The 16,800-nt window shown below is 35.0% G+C and overlaps 3 protein-coding genes and 1 long non-coding RNA gene across 5 annotated transcripts in view; 1 reads left to right on the forward strand and 3 right to left on the reverse strand.

Annotated features, from left to right (window-relative positions):
• LOC111777407 overlaps positions 1-1,268 on the forward strand; it is a 30,702-nt gene extending 29,434 nt beyond the window's left edge. Inside the window, exon 5 of the long non-coding RNA XR_002812393.1 lies at positions 1,044-1,268. This is a non-coding gene — a long non-coding RNA (uncharacterized LOC111777407). The remainder of the gene's footprint in view (positions 1-1,043) is intronic.
• Positions 1,269-3,516: 2,248 nt separating this feature from the next.
• On the reverse strand, positions 3,517-5,691 carry LOC111792056 (uncharacterized protein At1g76660-like). 2 transcript variants are annotated; one of them, XM_023673440.1, is made up of 3 exons: positions 5,483-5,691; positions 4,566-5,116; positions 3,517-4,508 (listed from the first exon to the last, which is right to left on the reverse strand). In XM_023673440.1, exons 1-3 carry the CDS (start codon positions 5,624-5,626, stop codon positions 3,833-3,835), a joined length of 1,371 nt encoding a protein of 456 aa, XP_023529208.1. In that variant the 5' UTR covers positions 5,627-5,691; the 3' UTR covers positions 3,517-3,832. The 2 variants fall into 2 exon arrangements, with proteins under 2 accessions (XP_023529208.1, XP_023529207.1); XM_023673439.1 differs by having other exon boundaries at positions 3,517-4,473; positions 4,531-5,116.
• A 3,412-nt stretch (positions 5,692-9,103) lies between these two features.
• On the reverse strand, positions 9,104-12,154 carry LOC111791943 (B3 domain-containing protein Os03g0120900-like). The gene is made up of 4 exons (XM_023673430.1): positions 10,994-12,154; positions 10,851-10,911; positions 10,672-10,762; positions 9,104-9,351 (listed from the first exon to the last, which is right to left on the reverse strand). Exon 1 carries the CDS (start codon positions 12,055-12,057, stop codon positions 11,044-11,046), a length of 1,014 nt encoding a protein of 337 aa, XP_023529198.1. The 5' UTR covers positions 12,058-12,154; the 3' UTR covers positions 9,104-9,351; positions 10,672-10,762; positions 10,851-10,911; positions 10,994-11,043.
• A 4,139-nt stretch (positions 12,155-16,293) lies between these two features.
• LOC111809376 lies at positions 16,294-16,800 on the reverse strand (the record flags this gene model as incomplete). Its single annotated transcript, XM_023695830.1, is given in 1 exon segment — positions 16,294-16,800. A coding segment is annotated over 1 exon segment (327 nt), but the record flags the coding sequence as incomplete, so codon positions are not given.

Raw genomic sequence — 16,800 nt, forward strand, 5'->3', positions numbered from 1 at the left:
TGAGGACATTACCAAGCTTATTTGATATACTAATCTAAGTTGCTTATTTGATGATTGCTTTCTTAAAAGTTCCTTGACTATGATATACTAATTCACTCTATCATGTGAAATTTTAGGTGCAGAACTCCTTTGAACACAACAANCTCTTTGCTTGTGGACAATCAAAGCTTTCCAAAGAGCTTGCCAGGTGATTTGGAGGGTGAATAATCAAGAGAAACTTTGCTTACTATCCATATATTTGAACACAACAATATTCCTCGTGTATTTAGGCCTTTTCTGCATGATACAACCTTTATATTAACATCCTTTTCTTATTGATTTCCAAAGTTATCTTATCAAGTCAAATTTGATATACAACTATCGTTTCTCTACTTTTTTCTTTTTCATGAGAATTAACAGCCAACGCCATTCATCCTGGAGCAATTGTTACCGATCTACTATGTTTTGTAATATCCCGATTTGTACCAAAAGAATTAAAAAAAAAAAGGTCAGTGACGTCAGCATAGGACATTAACATGATATCAGCAGAAGGTCAGCATGATGTCAACGTGACAGTACGGTCAACGGTCAGTTTTTTTAACATCCTCTTTTTATAGTTTTAAACTTCCCAGAGTCTGTTTTTTGACTTAGGGTCTAGGATACAAGCGGTCAGAGTACGGTATTTGGAGTATGGCTTAACTCATACACACGAGACTTTCCCGAGGGCCTGTTACAAGGACAGCTTGACTCATGCGCAATTAGAGTAAGGTTGATGGTAGACTTTGGAAAACAAAAACATAGAGCTAAGCATATATGAAAAACTGTACATTATGGCCATGAGGGCATTAAGTATAAACCCTAAAGTAGGAGTCTGTAAGTTTTAGGGTACGTATGAGCCTCATACGACGAGCACAAACTACATGTCATGGCATTGGCTAATGTTATAGTAAGTATCTAAGCACATAGCTTAAGAAACCGCCACAAAGGCGAAGTCTGACAAGAGCATACAAGTGGTTGCTTGCTGAGTATTAAATACTCATTTCTGTTATTCTTTGTTTTTATAGACAGAGCTTAGACCATTCTTGATGGTGGGAGCGTGCTGAGCTATGCAGTTGCAAGAGGCATCCCTATGTCAAGTCTTTTCCTTTTATGTTGTTCTTAATATTATTTTAATGTTATTTATCTCGAAACTCATGTTATTTTGTAACTGCTTTTGATGTTGACGCCGTAGAATATTTTGTACTTTAAATTAATATTAGGTCAGTTTTAAATGCATGTTTGATTTTTCTCCTCGTGTTTCTCTGTTGTACAAAATTGAAAATTTTTACCACCCTTTTTACCCTTTAGTCCACATGGCGATCTGTGATTCGAGGTATCGAAAAGAAGGTCGTTACAGATTGGTATCATAGCCCTAGGTTGATTAGGTCATGTAGACAATTTTCCCTTGAAAGAGAGTCGTTTGGGTCTTTTGTAGCTTGGCTCGTAAGTAGCAAACACGATAACTCCAATTGAATTGCATGCATATGCTGACATTTATGAATTTGAATAAGTTAAGCTTTGGTTAGAATACCTAGTAACCAAACTCTATGAGGAGGTAGGCCCTAATTGGGTTCAATCTCACTCGTGACTCCTAGTAAGGAAAGACACGCCAAGGACAAGAGTTCAAGTGGGTAGATTCTCCAACTGCTGTCATGGTAAGGATACCATGACACTACGACCCCTGACCCTGGGCACTGTGGCAAAACAGAGTAACAAAAACAATGGGGACGACGTTCGAATGTCCTAAGGGTCAAGATATTTGAGGCTTTTGCAAGCATGACCCATCGACATTTGATGGAAAGAACGTAACCCCAGCTCATCAGGTAAGAGAAGAATCAGAATACCACAAGCGGGCGATGCCATTGCTCGAGGCAAGAGCAGGTGAGACAAATGTTAGGCTAGAGAGGACTATTTCTAAGGAGAGCTTTGGGATTAGGATTGCCTAAAGGTGAAAAGTCCCGATAACCTAAAAATAGCTAGGAGAATTGGAATTGGATAGGCAACGAACTCCTTATCACCTATATTCATGCAGATAATCTCCCTGGTGATCAAATTGAGCTGTGCGGTTGTAGGAGGGACACCTAGATTGAGTTTTTTCCTTTTATTTTGCTTTTAATATTATTTACCTTGAAACTCAAGCTATATTATAACTACTTTTGATGTTGACTCCACGAAATATGTCAGTTTAAAGGCATGTTTGATTTTTCTCCTCGCCTTTCTTTGTTTTACAAAATTGAAAAATTTTACCATCCTTTTTACCTTTCATTGTGTCCACGTGATGATCTATGATTCGAAACATCAAAAAGCAGGTTGTTACAGTTTCCATTGTCTCATCAATGGTAGCTTTCTCGTCCGGTAACATGTGTAAGGAAAACCTTTATATTTCGCATCTACTTAGTGAAAAAAATTTGAAGGGTCATATGATCTACTTAGAGAGGGACTATCTTCAATCACTTGAAAAGCTTTGCTGTTTCATTCCTTCTACATCCTTTATGCAGGCATATTTAGTTTGAGGATGTGATTTCTGAACAAATATAAACATCTACCTACCCATCTTATTAATTATGCATTCACATGTTTCTTTACTTTTTCCATTTTCCTGCTTATATTATCACACTCATGAGTTTACTATCTCTGTGTATATCGACTTGTTCAGTAGGTATTTTAGTTCTTGATTTCACCCAATTTTGTTGAGGACTATTTACTTAGTCTCTTTCAGGTGGGTTTTTATGTGCATAAAGTTTGATCATGTAGGGAGCGGCAACTCAGTGTTATGTGGCGTTGAACCCCCAAGTAAAAGGGGTAAGTGGAGAGTATTTTGTTGATAATAATATTGCCAGCCCAACCAATCATGCCAAGAATGTAGTTGGCCAAGAAACTGTGGGATTTCAGCGTGGAACCAACCAGTCCAAAATAATTTGAATCTAATAGAAGCCTTTTGTTACTCTTAGCTTCTCATCTCAGACTTTATGTTATTGATATATGAACTGTTAAATGGTGGAAGTAGATGTATCATTATATTTAGTTTCAAGTGCCCCTTTGAGCCTATAGAAACAATTACTGAGCACAAGTTTGTTATACTGTGTAACAAATACAATAGTGTTTTTGTAGATTTCAGTCCGAAAGTGTTACAAAAGTATTTAAAACACCTATTCTGGATAAATAATTCACAACCAGCTCATGTAAAAGCTTTAGAAGATAATTATGAATATAGTAACTTTTTTCTTTTTCATTTTCTTATAAATAAACTCCAGCAACATGTTGCCCTTGGGAACCAGTGCAGTGTGTTTGTGTACTGGTGCTGTAATTCTTATTCTGTTTGCAGGTCATCCATTGCATACAATGATGCATGTCGATTAGACAGTTCTGCAATTTTTGGGTAGCCCAACCCAATGGATTCTCAACCTTTTTTTCCTTTTTTCTCGTGTTTTAATTCTAATTAATTCAAGATCGACAAAAGAAACGCTGTCAAAAGATAAAAAACAATTTTTATTACCATATTTACACACTTTCAATTTCTACAGAATACTAATAGCTGTTACAATTCAAGTGAGGAGCCACTACTGTATGTTAATAGGGCCCATTGTCGCCTACAGATTTCTAATTATCATACTATTCAGACCTGCCTGTGTTTAGGAGGTCAGATTGTTGAAAAGAATATGGCTTCTGGTTTTACTCTTTTCATGATTTGTCCTCTTTTTTACCTTCAAAGCTCACCAGTCCTCTAGCAATTTGTCTTACCTATTACCTACTAAATTGCAACTGCAAAACATGATGGGCATGAGGAAATTCCAGAGGATAATCACCAGTTTGCTCATCTTTGCTGCGCCATTGGAAAGAATGACCAGGCCCCCGTGGTCGTGCCTTTTGTCTCTACATCTTTCGCATTAGCCCACCAGTCCGAGTTGATATTAGGCTTAAGTGCATTACTTCCATTGCCATTATCAAAATTAAATTCATTCACAGACCCAAGAGTAGTAGAATGATGATGTTCTTGATGCTGATTTGCTTCTTCACCGTCTGCTGCCTTTTCTTCTATACCATTTGAGCTATGACCACCACCGGAAGAAGTTTCTTTAGCCGTTTCAAATGTTTCATGCATTGGAGATGATGCAACTGCAACATTTGACTCCAGTGGCTTACTTTCTACGTTTCTTAATAAAGAATCTTCATCAGATAACTCAAATGAGAATCTATGGTTAGTAACATCAGGTTCCTCCATTTGGCTTCCATCAATGAGAATTTGAATATTTTGGGATTCATTCATTGAGTCTGAAGTTCGAGGATTCAAATCAAAATCATCATCATTCGATTTGAATCCTACAGAATTTTGAGTGCAAGAATCAGAACTTTGCCCTTGTCTGTCAAGGTTCAACAGCGCAGGTGGAACATCCAATGAGAAATTAGAAAATTGAGAAGCAGAGGAAGCAAAATCCAAATCTGGCAAAGGCGAAGATGCCCCAGAAAGAGAAATGGCAGAGCGTGGCGATNCTAAATCTGGCAACGGCGAAGATGCCCCAGAAAGAGAAATGGCAGAGCGTGGCGATATGAGGTTGCTAACTGGGCTACCAGGATAGAATTGATAAGATTGAAAGTCATCATTAGGACATGAATATTGGTCATCAGACTCAGCTTTCTGAAGGGTAGGTTGAAGAAACTGAGCAAATGGAACTTCAGGGGAAGAAGGTGTAGTCAAGTGGATAGACTCAGGAGGAGTGAAGGAAGGAGTCGATGGTTCAGTGGTAAGAGTAGAAAAATTCAGAGGTGGAGATACAAGCTGAGTCTCATGAGCAAATGGGCCAATGGCAAAAATTGAGGAAGGCCCATCAGGAGAATACATGTTAGCAGTGAGAGAAGTGAAGGAGAGTATATTTGAAGGTGATTGTGTAGCAGAAGGTGGCTCTGATTGAAGAAAGGATACAGGGGAAGAGGGAGGTGCAGCAAAAGGAAGCACAATGTCTGGGGATTGCAATGAATTTTGATGAGCCTCAGGCGAAGGACTTGGTTCTGGGACAAGGACAGCATGCCCAATTCGTTTCCTCTGTTTGAGAGATCCAAAGCACCAATAAATACTCCAACAGCTACCCCATCTTCTTTTCTGGGGGCAATCAAACAAACAGAAAAGGAGGAAAGTGATAATGACATCAGTACAGAACAGTGCAAAGATTTTGGGCAAATGAGAGTCCTATTTGTTGGAATCTTTATATAAAAAGCATTACTATTCCTCTATATAGAAGAACATTTTTTATATAGAATTCCGCAATCCACAACAAACAACACAGATTCCATTCCGCTATATGCTATATATCATCCCTCGAAAATCAACTACATCCTAATACCTAACGGAATCAAGAACGAACAATAATTTCCAAAAACAAGGCCAGTATCTCAATCCATAGGTAACTAACACTAACACCTAAAATTCCAAATGATTGATTAAAAGGTGAAGTGATATGACGAATACCTGGACGGCAGTAGCCCGAGGAAAACGATGATCAACGGTCGCGATCGCATCGGCCGCCGCAGTAATGGTCTGAAAAGTGTTATTCATAGGCCTCAGATCAGCAGCATCAGCATCCGCATCCGCACGCCGCCTCATCGCTCTCATTGATCGACGCCAGGGAATCGCTGATCGTGTTCATAGAAGAAAGTTGTGGTTCCTCTTACACGAAATTTTTCGGGGGAAAACACAACAAATAAGGAGAATTTGCAGTCAGAAAGTGAAGAGAACGTTCGTTAGAAGAGAGAAGAAAGAAGACGGAAATTAAATTAAAAAGAATTATTATGTAATTAAAAATTAATTAATTATTTAATAAGTGAAAGTGAAAGTAGCTATTTATTTGGGTTTATCTTTAATAATTATAATTATTATTGAGGTTTAGGTTAAGGTTTATTCCAAGTCAAACACGGCAATGAATTCGCTTTTTTATTTCTTTTTTTATTATAAAATTTTCCAACAACCAAAATATTAGGTCAATATCTTTAAAGTCTCTATTTTCATTATGAATTTGTCAATTATACCCTTGGTTCACACTTATAATTATATAATTATTAAGTTATAATATAAATTTAAATGTAATAAATCAATAAATGTATCATTTTATAACAACAAACACAATTTATATGCTTTAAATTAAAATATTTAAAATCATAGAAATTCATAAGAATCAAAATTCAAACTTATATATATTATTGGCGCACGTGGGCATATAGTTGTGTGATATTTAATAAACTCTTCATGGGTTGTTGGTTATTTTTATTTTAGAAAAAAAAAAATAATATTAAACTTATTTAATAATGAAACACTTTAAATCAACGACTTATTCCTTCTTTTATTTCCCTGTCCCTGTATTTGACACGTGGGACGAGTTGGCACTATAATTCAATTAGTTTCCGTTTTATTATTACTTTACTTTATATATTTTATGTCTACGTGCACATACACGTCATATTGTATATTATTTGTGGACTTAGGACTTATATCATTATATTTCATTGATATAGTCTTGGTATTATAAGGTTTTGCTATTATAAGGTTTTTATGTGGTTTGATTTGTCAACTCTTGGTCACCTAATCTTTGTATATAGCTAACTTCGTAGACCAAGAAAAACTAGACCTAAAAGTAAAATCTAAGCACTTTAGTTTTCATTGGAAATTAAAAGAAATTTAATAAGTCTAAATTATATCCATTAATTGATTTTTAAATTATAATTTTTCAAGCCATTTAATATGTAACAATTTAGTTTTTGAAAAAAAAAAATTTGGAAAACCCTCGATGAAAAAAATATGTTAACACTCTTCTCCCGTGAGAAAAACAAATCTTAAGTAATAGAGCAATAGAGTTGGCGTGTGCATTCTAAGAAGACCAAAACCATCGTTATAGGGTTGGATGACAATCCTAACGGTGATCCAATGATCACCTTGAAACCTAGTAAATTACACTAAGAAATAGAATTCAAAGAAGAAATTGATACTCGAGGAAGATTAGAATATTCCTCCATAGGTATGATAATTTGAAGGAGAATTAGAATGTCAAAAAATGACATTATGATATGTTAGACTTAGAAATATCAAAATGACACCTAAGGGACAACTACAACAAAGTCAAATCATGAATTCTAACTATAATGGATTGAAAACACGAGAGAAACTAAGAGATAAATAAAGAAGAAAATTTCAAATAAAATAAGAATAGACATGAGAAGAGAACCGAACCACAAAAGAAAGAGGAATAGAGAGTTGGAGAGAAGCCCAAGCCCACGTCTTAGTACTAACTCAATCCTCGTACACCCTAACCCTAACCCTAGAAGGAAAGAAGAAAAACTCCCACTAGAAATAAGTATCCTTCAATTATTTCTACATTCTTACTAACATAAGTATCATAGCCTAATGACAAGTCTACAGTCTATCTCACATGTCTTTTTTCTTATAAACCACATTCTATCCTTATTATCCCATCATGAATCAAACACACTCCCATCTCCAATATTTGACAAGAACAAGCTTCATCAAAAAAATAAAAAGAAAGATGAGTTATGTCTTTTAGGTGAAGGATTGATATGGCGTGGAGAGTGATTGAGGTGGAATTATGTCGTTTTGTTTCAAAAAAAAAAAAAATAATAAATAAATGTTTTATCTTTAATGGTCCACATACCTACCTGCTCACTACTGCCCATGCTTTTATTTTTTTATTTTTTTATTATTTTTCTTTTTTACTTCTTGGGATACTAATTTATGTCCCTTCTTCCTCCAATTGCTAAATCTTCTTACTACTTATAATTTAATATGTATATTAATTTATACACACAAATACATTATAATATATTTATAATATATAGTTGGTTTGTATGGGATCTGGTGCGGAGTGAGAGTGTTAATGGTGCGTGCAGCAATAATTAATTAAATACCCATATGTGTTTATGCTATGCTGCTATCCTAACCTAGGCTACTCTGTGTTTGTTTGTTTGTTGTATCATCAGCCTTCTTCACAGCGCATGCCAACTGGTAGGCTGTGAGGAGAAGGTGATGATCATGTTTGAGGTGATATAATAATAAGCACACAAAACAGGAAGAGAAGAGAAGAGAAGAGAAGAGAAGAGAAGAGAAGGAGAATGGGGTTTGGGAGAGAACAATAAATGAGGGATGAGATCCCATTTCATTAGAATAAAGTGTTTGATGATATGCTGGCAATGGCATTGGCAATGGCATTGGCAATGGCCTTACAAATCGTACAACCAAAAGGGGGCAGTCCTATCTACTTTCTGCTACTGTTCACTGCATGCCCTTTTGTTTAGCTGCTCCTCCTACTGCGTCATGCCCCCCCTCCTCCACTCACCTCATCCAATCAATGAATCATTGAATGAATGAATGGATTTTAGACTCTAGATGCTATGTCTATATGCCCTATAAACTGGCCCCCTACCCCACATTTATACCACATATACCCCTCCCTCTTTTCTACTCACCTCTACTCATCAACCATCTCCATCCCCACTTCCTTCCTTTTTAATAATTCAACTCCAATCCAATATGCCAACCAGGAGACTGAGCTCAAAAAGGTTGGACACGAGTCAGTGTAGCAGCAAAGACGCTGCGCCTCGATGGAATGGATTGAGAGATCCCACATCGATTCGAGAAGGAAACGAGTGTCAGCGAGGACGTTGGGCCTCGAAGAGGGTGGATTGTGAAATCCCACGTTGATTGAGGAGTAAAACGAAACATTTTTTTGTAAAGATGTGGAAACCTTGAGGAGAAGTCCGAAAAAGAAAACCCAAATAGAACAATGTCGGCTAGCGGTGGGCTTGAGCTTTTGGTCATTACCTCTCTTTTACCTTAAATGTATCGTATTAATCCCGTTCGTCGTCATTCTTCGTAAATTCTTTTTTCTCGTGAACTTAACAAATTTGAAATGTAATTCATGAATTTATTGATAGGTAGTTAACATATTGAGTCTTCTAGCCAAACCATCTCTTAGATGTATTAATTTACTTTTATTTAATTTAAAGGAGATAGATCATTCATTATTATTGATTATAAAACCCTGTGAATAAGCATCTCCCTTAAAAGAAAAAGAAGAAAAAAAGAAACACTTTAATTCCTTTTCCCTCTAAACATTTCCCAAAAATATTACAAATTAAAAGCATGTTACAATAATGTTTTACACAAGAGACACAAATTTAGAACATTGTCAGAACAAAAAACACACCTTGGAACAAAGATGTCAAAACCTATAAACAAAACCAAACTTGTTTGTGAGACTGTGATTGTCAACAGAAATGAAGCATTTAATCACCAGAAAAAGAAAGCAGTTGCTTCCACTGCCATATCCAAAACTGCACAAAAAAAAAAGATAAAAAAAAAAAAGCATTCATGAGATGATCAACAATATCAAGAACAAGAATTGGACGGCAGCATTTGTGTTCCTATGTTGTCTGTTATGGTTTAACTGTTATGTTTTTTGGTCCAAACAATGCTTCAACACTTCGACCAACCCTAAAATCACTACATCAATTTACTCACTACATCATGAAGGCAAGACAAATATATATATAGAAGCAGTTCATTTCTCTGAATTCTCATGCTAAAAAGCCATAATTCATGTCAAAAACAAAGAATTTTGGATATGAAAAAGTAGTAAATGAATGCAACCAAGCATATGTTGATGAGTGGTAGTAGTAAATGGTATGATTTTATGGCCATTAGAAGAAAAACAAGTAAAATTGTTCATAAACAAGTGCATTATTAAGCTACTAGAGCTAATCAATTTATAACAAAACCACATAATAATAGGGAAATAGGAGTAAGATCATCAATAGCTAGCTAGGAGCATAAATACTAAATATTTGAAGAATTAAATAGCATATAAATACTTGGATCATGTGTTTTTATGTGTAAATAAGCAATAAATGACCTGAAAAAAAAATGGATCTTTGGAGTGAGATAGCAATAACTTAGCTAGCTTCCCACTGGGTCACTCCCTAAAAGTCGTATTTATTTGCATTTAATCCTTCAATTATTGTTAATTGATTGGGATTAGTCCCTCCAGAAGATGTGTTAAATATATATCCATATATAGAACTGTCATTTTCATATCTTAAATCCCATTTCACATAAGGGCTTACTTTTACTCATAAATTTGTTTAAACAAAGTCAACCAAATCAAATATCAAAACCGAAAGCCTTTCATAAATAGTATACGTTACAATCCAAGTTCACTGCTAGTAGATACTTTTCTATTTGAGTTTTTCCTTTCATGTTTTCCCTCTAAGTTTTTAAAACGCGTCTGCTAAGAGAGATTTACATACTCGAGTATAAAGAACACGCAAAGAATACAACTGAAATGGGACAGTTGCTACAATTGGCAATGTACAAAGCCAACAGCAAAATGTAGTGCCTAAACTACAGTAATTTAGTGTGTTTTTAGAAGACCAATAATTGGTTTAAGTGAGGAGAGAACAAAAAGAAGGGGAAAGAAAACAAAAAATTCATACTATTCAGCACAAACACATTCATTTCATCATCATAATTACCAGACAAGATTGGAAAGTGAGAAAAGAAGAAATAATTAAAGGGTTTTTTTTTTAAGTAATGAATGAATATAATATAATATGAAGATTAGAATGTATATATTAATTTATAAGCCATTAGCCAACCTGTTAAAAGCCATCTCTTTCAAACTTTTCTCTGCCAAAACCTGCATGGGCTTTGCCATTTGTCCAACCAAGTAGAGACAGCCATCGCTACCTACAAGAACATAACAAACAATGAATCAATTGAATTGAAATTATGTAAAAACATCATGTTCTTCATGTTCTTCATTTCTTGAACTTACATTTCAGTTTACACTACGTGTTCTATGGATTCTTGTCGCTGAGGTTTAATCCAAGAGAGCCCTACAGAAAAAACCAAGAACATATTCAAATTTTCAACACATCCCCAACTAGAAAAATGACTAAAATTGGTTACATGACTTACAATTTGATTATCTTCCTCGTTTGTTCATGAAGCTTTTTGGAGGTGTAGATTCAATTTGACGACCTCCCTTTATTGAAAAAGTCGGTCGTCAGCTTGTTGTTACTGTTCGGCATCGGTATTGGTATCGACATCGGCATTCCATCGTAAACGCGGAATTGAGGCGACATTGTCGTAGTCGAGGTTGTTATGTCACATTCATCATCGGATTGATCTTCAGACACTGCACATTCCATGTTGACACCAAAAAGTCTCAATGTCTTAGAAGAAGCAGCACCTTTCCCAATTCCACCGCCACCACCGCCCACCGCCACGGGTGGCGGTGGCGGTGCAGATCTTAAATGGTACAAAACCGATGGCGAATCACCGCCGTCTCGGATGGGAGGAGGGTTAAGATAATGATGATTATAGAGATTAAAATTATGATTATGAAATAGGGTAAGATTATTATGATTACTATTATTCTGCGGCAAGTGGAGGAGGTGGTCCCTGGGTAAAGATAAGGGTGTGGCAACTGGAGTCCACTGGTGAAGGTGAAAATGGTGAGGAATTTGGGCAACCCCGGCGGCTCCACCGCCGTGGAGGTGGTGGTTGTGGTGAAAAGTAATTGGTGTGTCAAGCGGAGCATGAGGTGGGCGGCGGCGGCAATCAATAAAAAACCGATCTTTACCAAGATGACCAAGGCCTCGTTGAAAGGAGACGATATCACCAGCATCGAGGCGCTTCTCTTTAACAAAGCGGCTCCAGCCTTTAGTCATGACGTAGCTCTGGCTGCTGGTCCAGTAAGAGTAACGGAACCGCCACGATTTTCCACAGCGGTCTTCGAAGTTCAAGAGAAGACCCTTGTCGTTGGATGAAGAATCAAGCGGGAAGTACTTTTCAGCGTGTTGCTTTGGGATGACCAACCGGTTTAATTTTCCCACATCGCTTGGAGTCACAACTTTGTCGAACATGTGCTCTTTCTCTACAAAAAGGGAGCTGGATTCCATTTCTTGCTGTTGCTGCTCCTCCTTTTCAAAATCTGTGCTTGAATCAAGCGCAAATCTAGAACACGAACCCAAATCCATTAATGGATCTCTCAAGATATTATACTAAAAACAGCACAAAAAGGAAAAAAGCCCAAAACCCACAAACCAAAACACAAAAAATTAAGAGAAACAAGAGCCAAACACAAAACCCAGTTGCAAAAATTGAAACTTTTTTCTTTTCTTGAAAGAGAAAAAAAAAATAAAAGAAAAATAATATTTGTTCTCTGGTTTGGGTTTCTAGAGAGAGAAAGGAAGCGAGGAGAGAGAGAGAGAGAGAGAGAGAGAGTTATGGTTAAGAGAAGAGAAGAGGAGGGTTCCCATGGATTGAGCTGGTTGGGCTCATGTGAGGCTGTCTGTGTCAACATCCCTGTAGCCTGGTTTATATATACACTAACTCATATAGGGCAGGGGGTAGAAGAGTGGGGAACTGCCTCAATTTTTTTCTTGACAGCTGTTTCAGAGAGGTTATTGTTGGAATGTATAATTCTTCAATGTGGCAAAATTATCAACCCCACAAAAGGACCATTTTTTATTTTTTATTTATTTTAGGGTTGCATTCATTTTTTTTTAAGAGTATTTATTAACTTCGTGCTCAAGTTGTTATGAATAACTAGTTTTTGATATTGTATTATGAAATTATAATTCGCTCTCTAAAGTTTAAAAAATGACTTAATAATTTTAACTCTTTTCTCCCGTGTAATTATGACAATAGCTACACATAGCTTAGGGTTTGACTACCTCACTTACTATACTATATATATATGTAATGAATATTAAGATGAGATCGAAGATTAGCAAATCTTTATTATTGTTGAGTTTATAATTAANTGGAATATATAATTCTTCAATGTGGCAAAATTATCAACCCACAAAAGGACCATTTTTTATTTTTTATTTATTTTAGGGTTGCATTCATTTTTTTTAAGAGTATTTATTAAGATCGTGCTTAAGTTGTTATGAATAACTAGTTTTTGATATTGTATTATGAAATTATAATACGCTTCCTAAAGTTTAAAAAACGACTTAATAGTTTTAACTCTTTTCTCGGTATAATTATGACAATAAATACACATAGCTTAGGGTTTGACTACCTCACCTACTATACTATATATATGTAATGAATATTAAGATGAGATGGAAGATTAGCAAATCTTTATTATTGTTGAGTTTATAATTAAGAGTGGGAGAAAGGGCAATGGATTTGATTAAGGAAATGAACAAAAATAAAAGCTTTGTTTGGGGTATGGGACATATTGAAATGTTTAGTTTAGGGGAGCCTTTATAAACCAAGTACACTCAAATTAAATTTCTTAAAACCTCTTTAATTTATTCCTTTTTTTATATACACTTACCTATTTTTTTTAAAAATTGTCAAAATTCAATTTCGACCTTTTATTTTATGTATTGTTTTTTTGTTTGGGAAATTAATAAAGGCAGACATTTCCTCTTTAGTTTTTCATGAAAAAAGAATAATAAAATGAAAAATATAATGTGGGTATTTAATTCTATATCTCGATTTATCTTTGAATTGTCATTTTAATTTTTAGAGTTACGAGAATTAGGATTGTTTTTCCCAAATTTTTCTCTTTTACTTAAAAATTCATCAACTTTGATATAATCATTCAAATAGATTCGTTTACGAACATTACTCTAATAATAATAGAGATGTTGTTGAAGATCTAATCAAATCATAATCTTAAAACGATAGAGATTAAGAACAAGATTAGAAACTAAACGTGGTTCAATTCGTCTCATATATAAAATAAAATAAAATAAATAAGAAATTAAAATTTCTGTAAACAAAAAAAGAAAAAAAAAAGTGAAGTATCTTTCCACATATGTCACTCATTATTATTATTATTGTTGTATTGAAGATAATGTTTGAGTAGAAAACAAGTTGAAGATAGAAGGTGACAAAATGTTTGCATATTAAACCCCCGCCCGTGAATAAAATAAAGCCCAACAATTTTAACTTATAGTAGGCACGAAAAATGAAAATAAATCATATTATAATTCAGGATTATGTCTTAACCAATGCTTAATTAAGCAAAACGACAGGTGACTTTTCAGGGCGTGGAATGCGTAGTTTGAAAACAATAATTTAATTAATTAAACAATTGAATTGCATTGAAATTAGAGGTGGACATTCAAATTTACTCCTAATCCACAGAATTTAAATTACTATTTTTCTCTCTAAATAAATAAATAAATAAATAAATAAATAAAAGGCAACCAGATCCATGTTGTCACCTCGGCACTGAAAATAACCCATAACCCTAAGTTTATACTCTACACATTTTTTTATTACCCTACTACCTACCTAAACTAACAAAAATACAGTTTTAAATTAATTAATCAATTATTTATTTGAATTATTCAAATTTATAGTATTTATTCGACCCAGTATTTGGATGTGGCTACAAGAGTCGAGTATGGGAATGACGGTCAAAATTCTTCCGAATTCAAGTAATTTGTTGGAGAGAAAATAGACACTCCACCCTATCTTACAAACTCTCACTTTGTTGAGATGACTCAGTGTCAGTGCTATTCTGTCCAACCACTTCTTTGTATTGAGGGTTTGAATCTCTCTCTTTCTATTTCTGTCAATTACTTTATGTTTATGTTTAAGAAAGATGGGTAAAATAGATGGTTAAAAATAAAATATTGTTAAATTTGTTTAAATTAAAATAATTTTAATTAAAAAGAGACTTTGTGCATTTGGTAATAACTTTTCAAAAGTGATTTTCGTCCCAATTTGTTTGGTTATACGAAGTAATATAACAAATATCATAAAAAGAAGAGAAGAAACTAGAAAAAGTAATTTTAATGTTTAGTTTATTTTTTTCAAAAAAATAATTTCAACGTTCTTTAGTTTTTTCATGTGTATTGTTAATTAATTTTATTGTATGAAAGAGTTATTCTAAAGTGATTTGAGAGCGATTGACCAAACTTTTTTATATCACATTTAAATTGATTATTGAATAAATGATTTATTAACCAATCTACTTATTTCAAAAAGTCACTATTTTTATTATAAAAAAAAAAAGTAAGCTAGGTTATACACTCGCCACAATAATTTTGATACGAATAGAAAAATGAAGCATAATAAATTGTGGTCCAAAGCTTAGAATACGAATAAAGCGTTAATAACATTTATGACGGGATGATTAGACATAAAGAAAAAAGCAAAGAAAAAAAATAATGACCCATAATAAATTGGTCCCGAACTTTGTATACAGTTAGAACAATAATAATATCTACGATAATTGGACATAAAGAAAAATGTATAAAATAAAAAAGAAAGGCACGTAACAAAATGATGTAGAACTCGAAATATGATTAAAGCATTAGAAACTTCACGACAGAATGATTTGACATAAGGAAAAAAGAGAAAAAAAATAATGATTGAGAAATGAATTGATCTCAAATTTTGAATACAGTTAAAACGTTAATAGCATATATGATAGAATGGACACACTTATAAAAAAAGAGAACGACCGAGTATAACATTTCTGGTGAAAGTTATTACAACGAGTGAAAAAAAAGAGTGCCTAATGTGAAAGTTTTGAGGTTAAATTGAATGATTAAGATGAGTTTTGAGAAAGTAAAAAGGAAAAAAAATGGATGTTGAATATAGGGAGTAGGTTGTTGGCAGGATAGAGTAAGGACCACAAAAGGCGAAGGCCCAAAGGCAAAGGCAAAGGCTCGCGCCTTGCCTTGCCGCGCCTCGCCTTGCCCCGCCTCGCCCCGATGCGCGCAGATGCACATGGAATTTGGACCACGCCGCACACCCTACAACCTTCCACTTGGCGGAGAGAGTATTGTGTTAATTAGGATGATGGGTTGGATAAGACATGGATGCACACAATCCCATGTTCAATAATCCCTCCTTTTTCCTACTTCTATTCCATCGATCACTCTTTCTTCCCATGTGATCATCAGATGAAGATGAAGATTTTACGAAGTTTTGAGCTGAGAGACACGCATGAATGAATTGACGTCTCATTAAAATTTGAAAGATCATGAGATGTGTTTACAGACGTAAAATATTGTAGTTCGTGAAAGTTTAAAAATCGTTAGATAAAATATAATCATGTCGAGTGATTTAAGAAGTACGTGACTGAACGAGTGAATGAGGACGTATTAGATTGTGGGCCGAACTTTTAAAAAAGCTTGATTTTGTTCCTTCCAAAATGGGCCTTCCTTTCACTCATTTTTTCCATATTGGGCTAACCAAAATCACTTATGTATTATCCCAATTGGCAAGGCCTATTTCATATGAACAATATCAATCCGTTTATTAACCTTTTAAGAATGGAAAAACTCAAGTGGAAATCTCTTGTTTAGTACATATATGGTATTATTATCATTATTATTATACTTAATGGATAAAAAACCCTTCACATATATATATGTTTTAGGGTTACTTTCCAACTTTTGGTACGCCTAAAAAAATCATTCCTTTGAAAACCAAGAGCCACCGGACTCAGCGTTATCCTTCCCAACTTTCTTGCCTTTAGCCGCTCCTTTCTCAGCCTTATGCCCTTCTTCGTAGTAATCAGACATGTCCATGTGAACACCAGGGTCGTTGCCGGTGTAGCTGCCGCCGAACATTATGGAGTTGTTGATGGCTTGGAAGTTGCTGTTAATGTAGGAGGCCAAGGACTCGTTCTCGTCCGCACCCGCTTCCTCGAGCTTGGTGGTCTTCCCGTTCAACTCGGCTCGCATGGTTGCACCGGTGTTGGTCCCGGCGAGTGTGATGACGCTCGAGCCTTGGTCGTC

This window comes from Cucurbita pepo, chromosome LG01 (assembly GCF_002806865.2).
Source record: "Cucurbita pepo subsp. pepo cultivar mu-cu-16 chromosome LG01, ASM280686v2, whole genome shotgun sequence".
Lineage (NCBI taxonomy): Eukaryota > Viridiplantae > Streptophyta > Magnoliopsida > Cucurbitales > Cucurbitaceae > Cucurbita > Cucurbita pepo.